General features: G+C 43.9%; 1 protein-coding gene across 2 annotated transcripts in view; it reads left to right on the plus strand.

The window, feature by feature from the left end:
- Positions 1-12,649, plus strand: part of MINPP1 (multiple inositol-polyphosphate phosphatase 1) — a 49,534-nt gene that overhangs the window by 12,534 nt on the left and 24,351 nt on the right. The window contains exon 5 of one of the 2 annotated variants that reach the window (XR_007889258.1): positions 3,268-4,335. Coding sequence is in view for 1 of the 2 variants with exons in the window: in XM_051617055.1 (XP_051473015.1) it covers positions 3,268-3,667 (400 nt within the window). In the remaining variant the exon portion in view is untranslated. Of the gene's footprint in view, positions 1-3,267; positions 6,858-12,649 lie in introns of those variants that run through there. The other variant, XM_051617055.1, reaches the window with a different exon arrangement.

The following is a 12,649-nucleotide window of genomic DNA, read 5'->3' on the forward strand; positions in this document are numbered from 1 at the left end:
GGGGAGATTTAGGTGAGACATCAGAGGAAATTCTTCACTAGGAGGATGGTGAGTCATTGGAACAGGTTGTTCTGAGAAGTCATGGCTGCCCCATCCCTGGCAAGTTGGATGGGGCCTTGACCAACCTGATCCAGTGGGAGGTGTCCCTGCCCATGCAAGGGGTTGGGGCTAGATGATCTTTAAGATCCCTTCCAACCCAAACCATTCTATGATTCTATGATGATTAAATAAAGGAAGCATGAAAAGGGGAAGGATCAGCATGCATGCAAACAGGGAAGCACAGTCATGATTTCCAATTGCCTTTCAATGGGTTTCCTTATCAGAAGAAATCAAGCAGCCCAGGTTTAAGGGGTAAGGTTGATACACAGATTAAAAAAAAAAAAGAAATTAAACATACAGGAAATGGAGGGTAGGAACTGCTGATGGATTTTTCCTAGCAGAGACAGGTCACCAGTGGAGATAGATCTGCAAGGATCTGGGCTGCTCAGCATGTTGTAAATGGCTGGGGAAAAGAGGTGAAAAGTTAAGTGGCACTGCAAATGCAGCACTTTTATTCAAGGTAAATAAGATAAATTGTTTCTACTGGGAGGATTGTAAAAGAACATGGTGAGACTAACTGGGCTTGAAAATTGCAGCTCTGTGAAGTAATGCGTGTGGTAAAAATGATCTTATCTGTCAGGTGGAATCTGGGATAACTTACTGCTCAGAAGCTGAGTTTTGAGTTCATTATAATTGTCTGGAAGTAGCTCCAACTTCTGTAAGCTAACTACAGGTGGTGTTAGATGGGAATACAGAAAATGGAGGAGCATTATATTTGACTGTCTTGAGTAATGTGCATTTCTGATACTCTGGTCTGAAAGGATATAGATCATTTGGGAAAAAAAGGAATGGCTTTAATAGTATTGCAAAGGTGTAAGTAGAAAGGATTAAATGGTACCTAGCACCCACAAAGAGAAAAAAATAAGAACAATGCGTGCAGCTCCTTGCCACAGGATGTTTTGTGTGCTAGAAAGGTTCTTGGATGTAAGGAAAGACCTGACAAATGATTCATTGCAAGGCCCTAAATTACACAGAGGCCTCATCTGACCCAGGAGATCTCTGAGCTGGAAGTTGTGGGGCGTCAAAGGAACAGCCTTCTGTCTTCTGTAGGCATGTGGGTTTTGCTGCTGTTCCCATTTGTTGACTGACAGGAGGGATATGAATGTGTCCTACAACATAAAAAGACTTCCATGAAGGTGTGTGTGGAGTGGGAGGATATAATAAACTAGTCAAAAGACTAAGAGGAGGGAACAAAGAATGGAGGGGAAGGGAAGAGAAAGGGGTTGAAGGATCCAAAAGTTTTACAATTTTTAAATGAGGGAATTGGAGGGGAAGGTCCTAAAAACAAGGGGAAAGATGTAGGCAGAACCATGAATTTTGGTCAGAAGAGGGACTGTAATGAATGTGCATCTCTTGGCACAGCAAAGGCACAGGTAGGAAAAAGTGTAACATCCTCCTTGCAGAACCTTTCTGTGGCTTTAGTCCTTTGAGCAGGAAACACAGGCAAGTTTCTGGGTTTGCTAAGTAGCGTTTTGCCTAAGGGGGAAGGGTATGTGTATGTGTGTGCACACGTGTCAGGAGCCTGGTCGGAAGAGCTGCAGGCTCACCAGGGCGCACAGGGGAGCGAGGTGTCTTTCAGACTGCACCACCACCATGGCTGTGTGGAGCTGGTAGTACTGAGCCTGTCCTGTGCCCCTGCTGAATTCCTGCATATCTGCTCACAGTGTGAATTCACAGGCAAGTCCCCCAGTTAAACCTTTTGTCAGTTGGTTCAGACTTCACCTTGGAGTGGAGAAAACGCCTCCTTTTCAGGACAGTCTCAGTGTGTTTTCTCTGTGGGTGGACTTCTCTGACAGCTAGTGTTGCCATAGATTACCTCTTGTCTCATGAAAGCTCAGCCTGTATTGACATGCGCTAGAGCAAGTGACCTGGGCTTTTGAGGGCCACTTGGATGTGGCTTTTGAAAGCCATCATCCTCTGGAGCAAGAGGCAGGTTTTTTGTCTTGGCAGACACTTCCTGATGCAGCAAGCCAGCTCTTATCTTTCCTTTGGTTGAACAGTGTGTAACCTTCTGTTGCACAAACTCTCTTCCTTTTAGACTTTGTTCATGGTATAAATTGATGGCTTGATTTGCTGACCTGTGTGCTGAGAGAGTGTAATCTTCTTATTGACTCATTGATGTTCTTCAACAATGAGTAAGAGCAGTAGTCCTGCTTGTAATTGGATCATTAAATTGCGAAAGGACACCTCCTCCAACAATTGGATTGCTATCTTTAGGCTAAAATTTGGTAAAAGCTGATCTGCCTTCCAAACAGCTGAACCATGTTAGGGGGAAAAAGAGAACTGGCAGTAATTTGTTATCAAATTGGCGTCCTTGCTCTAGGAAGATACACAATTAAAAGCATTGGTGGTCATACAGGTAGGCAAGAAACACTCCTTAAAACCCTGCACAGGTAGTGGTGTGCCAGGGAAGGAGGCAGTTGGTGTTAAATGAGTAATTTGTTTGCTTGTGCAGGGAATCATGTGGTTGTAGTTAGGTTAGCTGTAGGTTTGTATTAAAGTAAATCTGCAAAACTTAGAGTAAAAATTTTATTTGGTTTACAAAAAAAAATAAAGGGGGAGTTTTTCCTGATACAGCCCTTGATGGGGAACAGCTGTGTGTGCCTGCAGTGGGTCTGTGCTGCAGTAATACTGGGGCCTCAAGCCTTGGCTTGGTGGTTTGCTGCCCCTCTTTCATGTTCCTGAGGGGAGGAGGCAATGCTCTTTATAAATCTTGTGTTCAGTCCAAATCCAGGGTAACTGTAACATGGTCACGGGATCTTCCCATAGCTGGGAAGAGCACAAGTGACTGGGTTCACACCAGGAGCTGGAGAGATGTACTGAGTGTAGGCACACTCTCCATTCCTCTGTTCCTTGCCTTTGTTTACCATATTTCTAATAGGCTCTAGCTAACTAACCTAACTCCATTTAGCACAAGTTACATTTTATTTGAGAGGCAATGCCTTAAATTGGGACAAAATTTAGGAAGCTTAGATGCTTTAAAAAAAGCCTGTAATGTACTGAAATTCCCAAACAAGTTTTTATTGGCTGTTGGGGTAAAACAAGATCAAAGTCTATTCCTGTAGCCCTTGCTGCTGGCAGCTGGGCAGTGTTGGTGTGTTTGTTTTAAAGCACAGGCTCTTGCTTATCCCTTGCACTTTTTTCTCTTTTTTCTTTTTTTTTTTTTAGTTCCAAACCCATTTCTTCACCTTTGATTGTCCAAGTTGGACATGCAGAGACACTTCAGCCACTGCTTGCCCTTATGGGTTTCTTCAAAGATGAGGAGCCTCTCAAGGCAAACAATTATGTCAGACAAATGCACCGCAAGTTCCGCAGCGGCCGTATCGTGCCTTATGCAGCCAACCTGGTGTTTGTGCTTTACCACTGTGACCAAGTGAAGACCTCTGATGAAGAGTATCAGGTACAGATGCTGCTGAATGAAAAATTGTTGTCGTTCCATCACTCAAATGAAACCATCTCTACTTACGCCAACCTCAAGAACTATTACAAGGACATCCTGGAAAACTGTCACTTCAAAGAAGAGTGTGAATTACCAAAAGTTAATACTACTGCTGTTGATGAACTTTGAGGGAGTGAAACCGAGTGGGTGTTCTGCAAACTGATCTCAATTCTGTCCTGTTGATGTTGTGATCAAGCACTTTGGAGGATTGGCTGCTGCTGTGTTGACTTTCTAAACTCACAGACTGGATGGGGTGTCTCAGTTAGCTCAATGCACTGTTTATTTATTTCCTAAGCAGAATTACAAAAACAAATGCTGTAACAGGGATGTTGCTGAGCATTTTTAACAAATAGGTGATGCAAGATGAGGCATACCTGTATGTTTGTGTGCACGAATAAGTCTTTTCATTGGTCCTTCCTCTTATGAATGTGCCATAGATGGATTTAAGAGCTGGGGCAACTGCTGTTTGATCAGAGCTGAAGGTGGCTGGACTGATTCAGTGCTGCTTTGCACTGCCTGTTTTGCTAGCTGCTGTTTTCCTGTGGCAGACATGAGATCATTCAAACCTGTGAGCTTTTTTACTCCTTTTCCTGAGTCTCTAGGAGGGAGACAGTAAGTGGTCCTTCTCCACAGCTTCCCAGCTTCTGCCTGGACAGCACCATGCAAGCATCTCTTTCTTGGGCATTTAAAGCAGGAGGAGTTGTAGTGTTCCTGTGTGTTACCTGCCTGAAAAGGGTCGAGGGGTTCAGGTGTTTAGTCATCATTGACCCATCCTGCATAGCAAATTAGTCTCCAGGGTAAGTAAATTATTTTTAAAATAACCTGAAAAGTTAGGGAGTGGGAAATAGCCATTCTTCTTTTAAGGTGTTCTGGGAGATGCAGCAGTTGTTCTCTATGTAATCTGGTGTGTCCTTTCACTTCACACCATCCACTTCTTCTGTTAAAAATTTGGGCTAGGACATTCAGGGAGGGCTCTGCTATGGCTGTGAGCATCTTGATCTTGTTCAAGTGCTGACACTTTTTCTCTGGTTGGAGTGGACCTCTGAAGGTCTCCAGCCCAGCCTCCTGCTTGGAGTGGAATTACTGTTTGCCCTAAATCCGGGAAGGGTTTGAGCTGTAAAAAGGATCTGGCTGAGACTTCTAGCTTTAAGGTACACAATGTGGTGTCACTTACCATGTGATGCCTTATATGTGTGATGTGCCACCTTGTTCTTGAAATGAACCTGGTTCTAAAGGAATTGCATACGAGTACTGGTGACCTTTTAAAGTAGCTTTGTTCACTTGCTACTGAAATTTGGAAGGTATTTTAGAGTTCTACAGTGTGGCAGAAAAAGAAGAAATGAAAGCTGTCCAGAAATGTCTGAAATCAATGTCAGATAAAAACTGCTTCATCGTCCAGAAGGAACTGGCTGTGTGCACATGCTGTGCCCTGGCAACTGAGGCTGTGGGATTCTGGTGCTGGATGCTCCCAGTGTGGACTTGCACTCTGCAGTGAGTGTTCCAGAGCTCACTCTGTAAAACCAAGCCTAGTTGGCTGTGTTTACTGGGAGGGGGTGGGAGGTTGGTGTAAGCAATTACCATGCGGTATCAGCTGCACTATAAACTTTGATACCCTCACTTGCTTCAGGGTAACCTCTTTTTCTAGCTTCACCTTCAGAACAGGAGCTTAACTATTGCCAAAACAAAAATGGAAAGCCAAACTGGCTCAAAGTTGAGTTAAACTTGGTATATAATTTCTTTTTCTTGGGGACTGGGGTTTCTGTCACTTTTTTTTTTAATATGGCTGGTTTAAAAGCATTTAAGGCTTGCATATCTGTAAGTTAAGGGCTCTTCCCCACGTTGGGACAGCAGGCCCTGTTGCATTAGTGCAGCTCTTTCTGTGGAGACCATGGTTCTGATCACTGAGGATACGGGTTAAAACTGGTGGATATTTCAGCATAGACATCCCAGTGAAATACTGTGGTTGCTCTGCAGATCTTTTTCTGGTGGAATAGTTAGGGAGGAGTATTGATGCTGAAACAACTGTAGGAATCTAGGTCAGGATAATTGTCAGCACCAGCATATGACTTTTACTGCTCCATCAGCTTTGCGAGTCTCCATGATCTTACCTTGAGACTGTCATCTGGTCATAGTTACTGTGACAGATGCTGTTACAAGCTTTATTGCAACATTTGAGGCTAACTGCAGAGAAAGGAACCTTTGTTTAAAGGCACTTAAGTTTGGTAAGTAGCTTGATCCTGAGATGATTCATGATTTGAACAGAAGGGATGAAAGCCTTGGAGACAGATGAATGGAGGATTTCAGTTTGTCAGTTCAGTGACGCTGGTTTTAGGACATCATGTTTGTTAAAAGATAACATCCTCCTTCCTTATGGAGGTGGAATACTTGCACTTGGCTGCTTTTTTGATCATGTGCCAGGTGAGGTGGAGGAACCAAAAAATTCCTTCTACCATGAAGCATGAGTTTCTTCTCCATTACCCAGCTGATTGTGTGCTTGAATTCCATGTAGAGGACATGGAATTTCCTATTTTGCCTTGAAGTACCAGTCCACGTAAATATCTTTGGTGGCTGTCAGAAATTAACTGGAAAAGAAAATGAGCTGTTTGGTTTCTGCTCTGTACTTAAAGGATGAGCTGACTCACTTCCCTAGCAGAACTGGAGGCTGAATGTGGAAACTTTGTGCAACTGTAGCTGTGAAGTGTTTGGGCATCTAAGTGTTCCAGGCACTTGTTCACATGACCCATTCTTACTGTTAGGGAGGTGACTTCAGTATGACCCTTTTCTTTAGTAAATCTATACATGTATTTATATACTAAAGAGGAGAACTGAAATGGATCAAAACATTGCTGTGAAGTTGGATGCTGGCTCAGTGAGCAGCGTTTGAACAGGCTGCCATATCTTGTGGCACTGCAGGTTACCACGTCCTGAAAAAGTCCTGCAAGAAAAATGATGCTTTCTCCTCCTTCACTTGACTCTGGACTAAACACCTCATCTCAGTCATCTCCTAAGGACTTTGTTTGCAATCTTTCTCAAACTGGAAGCTCTCATGGATGAAAAATACCGACAGTGCTCTTGGATGCTGGCCTTAAATATATTTGAAATGTATTTTATTTTGCTCAATGTCTAAAGCTTAACTAATCTTTCTGGCAAATTACTTTTGTCCTCTTCGTAAGTACTGCTGTTTTAATTCTGGTTGGCATCAAGCTGTCAAATCGCTGGACTCAGTGCAAATTTGTGATGACATGTTCCTAACTGGATGAATTCTGAGAACTTGTTATGGATTTTTAGTGCTGTGAAATAAAACTGCACACTTTCTTCATCTCTGTTTTATGAGCAGTAACAATGACATGATCTTTAGTGTCCTGGCTGTGTTCTGCTTCAAAATATACTTGGTAGATGGCTGTTACTTGCATTGGGGTCTCATTGTTCTAAGTCACCAGATTGTTTGGTGATTAATATAAAATGCCCTAATTAGGTTTTTAATCTCTCATTTTGAGATGAGTGAAATTTTACCTGTTTACAGGAGCCCTGGCTTTGAAAACAACAATAGTGTTCTGAGAGGGTTTTTGCAGCTATTACTACAGCATCCAAATGTGTGGAAGTGTCCTGCATTTTGAGGTGGGGTGAGGGCTGCACAGTGTTTTTTGTGCAGTCCAGAACCTGCTGCAGTGTGATTTTTCTAAATATTGTCACTCAAGAGATTGACACTGCTGATTTGATAACTAATTAGCAGTGTACATCATGCAACACTTTGTAGCCTGTCATTTCTTGTAGGTGTTTAGCAGTAGAGCCTGGTTATTGAGCATCCATTATCTGCTCAGTTTGTTAATTCTCTGTAATTAACCTCTACAGGCTCATGTGCAGAGGGTGCAGTGCTGCTGGGACTGGAAGGGCATCATCTTTGATCAAGGGCTGTTTCTTCATTTTCAGAAGTATTACCCTGTAAAGACAATTTGAAATAGAAAACAATTTATGCTGTTTTGGTGAAAACAAACGAACCACCTCCCTCCAAACTAGGAAAAGGAGTGAAGTGTCTCTAAGATACCAAACCAATGTATAACCTTTTAGGGGAAGAGCATGACCACCCTCCCACCTCCCCATCCCTTTATTTTGATATATAATATATTAAATGCTAATTTTGTTAGTTTTCTAACTTTTCAAAAGGCAGTTAGTATTAGCAGGTGTTAGTTTGCAGTTGCTGGTATGGCAGAAATAATGGTTTATCTTTGAATTGTTAAATTCTTGCTTTCTTGGACTTGAAGTTATAGCCTAATATATAGGAATAATTTCAAGCCTGGCCATCTTAAAAGACTGGCCTTCCTGAACTGCAGTGAAGTTTTCTGCTGTCCTTCACAGTCTTCCAAGGGTAGTCAGTTATGGGCCACCAGAAGAGCTACATACAAATGCAAGCAGGACACATTGGTGAGCCCCCAAAAGCCTGGTGCCAGGAGGAGTGAGCCAGGGAGAGCTTGTCACTGATTCCTGGGGACGTAGTTCTTCCCCACCCTCCCTCCTCTTAGGATTTAAATTGGTTGCCTCAAGGCCAGCTGCCCTTTGTCACCTGTGTCCTGTGACAGAGGAGAGGCCACACTTTGCTTTTGTGCTTGTAGCAGTTGGGTTTCATTGCTTTAAAAGTCATGTCTGGTTTTTGTGCTGCTCTTATTGGTGGGGGTGTGTTTCGTCTTTGATATGCTGCCACTTTCAAATTCATCTTCAGCAACTCCTGGGTATCCAGTTCAGCTTTGGAGTGCTGCCTGCCTGCCTGATTTCTCAGGATTTGTGGTCCAGTAAGTAGAAAGCTATTCCTAAATTGCTTTGTTTCTGCTGTTGATAAAGTTTCTGCAGAGGGTTTTCATTGCCTGTGAAATATCTGCCAGGCCAGAGCTGGGTTCTGCTTCCAGGTCTGATACAGGTAGATGTTTGTAGAGGCCAAACAGCTTTTTTCCCCCTCCCCTGTTTGCTTCCAGAAGTAGAAAAGGAAGCTTCTAAATAGATTAACCTGCATATACAGCTTTTTTACAGAAAGAGGAACCAGGTTGTAGCAGGCTGAAGGTCCTCTAGCCTGGTGACCTCTGGCTGTGGGTGGGATGTGGTGCCTAAGCAAACTCACAGGGGTAGAGCAAATATTTCTGTACACTCCCAGTTACCAGCCAGTTCTGGCTTCAAGGGGGTTTGAGTGAAGGAAGGCGGGTTTGAGTTTAAATAGAGTTCCTAATGAGCTCCTCTCCTGCAGAGCTCTCCCTTTGCTTCCCCAACTCAAAGCCTGAGTTTTCCGTGTGGTGGGACGTGGCGGATGGTAAAGCTCAGCTCTGGGAAGGCCCAGCCCCTCTCATTTCCATGAGCCTACTAGGCTGGAAATTCACTTCCATTTCTAGGAGCTGTGATTTTTAAATATAGCAATAGCTTTCTGACATGCCCAATCAGCAAAGTTAGTTACTTTATGTAAATGCTGTAGCTTGGCAGGTGTTCTGGAGCAGCTCAGTCCTCCGTGTGATACAAATCTTGTTCCAGTGTTGTTTTCTTCTCAACACCAGCAGTTTTTCTCTTTCCTTGGAGCATTTTTACTGGGAGAGATGTTGAACACTTGTTCGCTTTGCATCCTACCTGTGCCACTTATGACCTGTATTTTCTTTTCTCCAGATGGGAGAGGCCCATCTTGCTTATTTGTTCGTGCTGAGATCATTCTGTTCTTCTAATTGTTATCATGGCTGCTTTTATTTTTGGCTTGGTTTTACCCTGTGCCTATAAATAGCATTCACTGGACCAGGCTTGCACACAAGTATTGAAGGTGAGGATGCCCCATCAACTTGAAAAGGGGTGAAACAATGATTCCTTTAAAGTTTTCTACCTTCTTATTTTACACACCCCAAATTGCATCCCATTTCTTTCCTTGATCAGTGGGTGTCACTTGTTTCTCAAAGATGGCACTGTCCTCCATGGATAAAATATTCCTCCTTCTTGGTGCTAGAGGCTATTTACTGCTCTCTGAGCATTTTGGTTATGTAAAAATACCTGTAAAAATTAGAACAATGTTGTATTATAATATTTATGAATATCCTACATCATGTCTTTTTAAATTATGGTAATTTTTAATGAATAACTGGTTTGTTGGAATAAATTTACAAGAGAAATGGTAGAGGGAATATTTTTAAAGAGTAAGTTGCACTGCTTCAAAGCATGGCATTATAGGAAAATAAGATAGAAAGGAGTGTTTGAGAGGTCCTCTACTCCTTCCCCCTGCCCTCTGTGGCTTCCTCTATCCTGCTGATGGTTTCTCACCTGTTGTTCAGCACATCTGCTATGTGGTGCTAGCTGCACTTTCAGTAACCACCACTTTTTTTGCCCTCATTCCCTGTGTATTGAACAGTGCTGGACTCAGATCTGGCCCTGGTAGGACTCTGCTGGATACCGTTTTCTAGCTGTAGAGTGACTTATCCTCAACATCTGGTTTTCCAAGTTCTGTGTCTGTGCTTTCTTTGCCTTTTATCATAGAATGGTTTGGATTTGGAAGGATCACCCAGTTCCAACCCCCCTGTCATGGGAAGGGACACCTTCCACCTCCCACTTCATGGATGTAGGTATCACTGTGTCACTCGAAAGAGCAGCTCAAGGCTTTTCTAGCCCATGTTGCAGTCTGGTTTCTCCACGTTTCATTTCAGCTGTAGAGCAAAACTGGCTTGTGTGCATCCATTCCAAGGTATTACCTCAGTGCTGGCTTCTTCATGCCTACCACGAGCTTGATCATTGTTCTGGCATTTTTCTGGTAATTAAAGGTCAAGCAGCGTATCTGTAATCACTGTCCCCTCTTGCAGAGAGATAGGTTGGCCAAACAGCTCAGCCCAAAGTCCATGGAGATGGCTCTTAACCCTCTATGACCACCCTGTTGTACTTCTTCATTTCATACTTTTAATGAGGTGCACGTTATTTAATGGATGTGAAGCATTACTCCTGGCTTGCAGAGCGAGGGATGACTGGCAGTCAGGTGGCCACGGTGCTGTTCCAAGGCACACCCCACAGCAATCCTGACGTTGCAGGGGTGGAGGTTCCATGGGCTGTCACCTGTCCTCCACAGCCACTGCTTTGCAGAGTGTCTTTCACAACCGGATCCACCTATTGATTTTAAAAAACCAAACCCCATAGCTGCTAGTTCCTGGTCTATCTGCCAAAACAGAGATTTGAAAAGCTTTTGTCTTTTCATTTCCAAGCCTATAGCTTTACACTTGGCCTTTGTGTCTGAATTCTCTCCTCCCAACTTATGCTCATTGACCTGCCTGGCAATTTTGGAGGTGCTACTTGCATCTCACTGCAGTCATTGCTTTGCCAGATCTGATAGGTTGATCCTTCTTTATCTCTCCTCCTCACCTGACTCACTGCTGCTGTGTTCTGGCTCTTGTTTTCACTGCGGCTCTCTTGAACATGAACGACCACAATCATACCTGGTTTTCCAGATGAGGTCTTACAAATGGCTCACCCTCTTGGGAAGGTTAATAATTATGTGAGTGAGGTTTTTATCTTTATTTGGTTGGCTGAGGGCCGTTTCTTGTGGCACTGTGGAGATTTTGGGCATTGGCCCTCATCTTCTGCCACAGAACATTTTCCCCAGATGTCAAAGGTCATTTCTTGTGCATGGATTTGTGCATAACAGATTTGTTATTAATTCTGTTCTGCATTGCTCTCTTTGCCTGCATGTCTGTGCTCCTATGAACCAGTCCTGCTGTACAAACCCCAGTGCCAGGGGCCTTGTGCTTTCAGTCCTCTCAAGCATGGAGCATGTGCCAAGTCCTGCTGTGGCTTGGCTGTGCAGGAAAGCCTTTGGGGTTCAGATTTCACTGCACAGAACCCAGAATTACAGGGCTGCTCTTCAGCCCTCAGAGGCCTTTGTGTGGCAAAGAATAGCATGTCTGTCCTCTGCAGGGAATGCAGGCTCTGCCCTGTGGCCACCAGCCTGGGTGTTTGGGTTTACAGCTGAGCTCTCCAGGGATTGCTTATCCAGCTAATATCAGAAAGTTCTCCTGCTGCCTTTCTTCTTCTGGAGCTGAGGTCTGGTGAGATGCTGGTCTGGTCTGTGTTGCTCTGCAGCAGATCTCCCCTGTCTTTGTGCTGTCTGATTTCCCCTCATCATGTAAAATTGGTAGTGAATATCACTCCCAGTGTGACATGGCCTGACTGTCCTGTGCCCGTGTGCCCTACATCCCTGGTCAGACAGGAAAGAGATAGTAAATCAAATGGGTTCTTGACAAGTAAAGTCCTTTTTAATTGTTTAGTTTTCTTTTCCAGAAGGTGCAGCATCTGCTGATTCAAACCAGCTTTTTGCCTGAGGCTCAAGATGGGTGTAAAAGCCAAATCTGGAGGTGGTGCTTTGACTTCCAGCTGAATGAGGCAAGACAAAATTAACTGCAGAGGCTCAGGAGATCTAGTTCTTAAGCTCTCATGTGCAGCCTTCAGACCAGAAAACTAAACAGAAGGAGACAGCTTCCATGGTAAATGAGGAATTGTTTCCATTCCATATGACGATGGAGAGCTTTCAGGCTGTCCTCAACTGTGTCATGATTCTTGGTGCCACTTAGTTTGCTGTTGCATGAATGTCAACTGACATTTGATCCTGCTGAAAGTGGAAGGGCTGTTAACCTGTTTTGAGAGAGAGACTTTACCTCCTTAGGTTCTTCCCAGGTAGTTCAGTCTGACTGACCAGGTTACCTGCCAGGTGCCCCCTGTGGATACCCCAAAAGTCCTCAGTTGGCTTGCTGTGGAAGTCCAGTGGCTGTGCATAATGTTGGACTTGGGGTGAGAGGTTATTGGATGGGGATGGGAAAGATGTTTTTTATCTTCAAGTCAGGGAAGCATAATGGGAGGGTGGCTAAATGGATGTAGATGCTTCATAAAAGCTGAGCAGAGGGTGGCTGGTGTGGGTGGAGAATAGAAGTGTCCAGTGTGGTCTGCACTACTTCCCATTGCCTTGGAGAGAGATGGGCTGAGCTCTGAGCCAGAGATTCCACAGATTCCTGTGGAAACCCCGGTGGAAAGACAAGAGGAGCGATATAGGTCACAATGCAAGAAAGCGGGGTGAACAAATTAGCAAAATTCTCTTGTCTCCATCTCCCTTTCCTAAAC

Source organism: Apus apus, chromosome 4 (genome assembly GCF_020740795.1).
Source record: "Apus apus isolate bApuApu2 chromosome 4, bApuApu2.pri.cur, whole genome shotgun sequence".
NCBI classification, from domain to species: Eukaryota; Metazoa; Chordata; class Aves; order Apodiformes; family Apodidae; genus Apus; species Apus apus.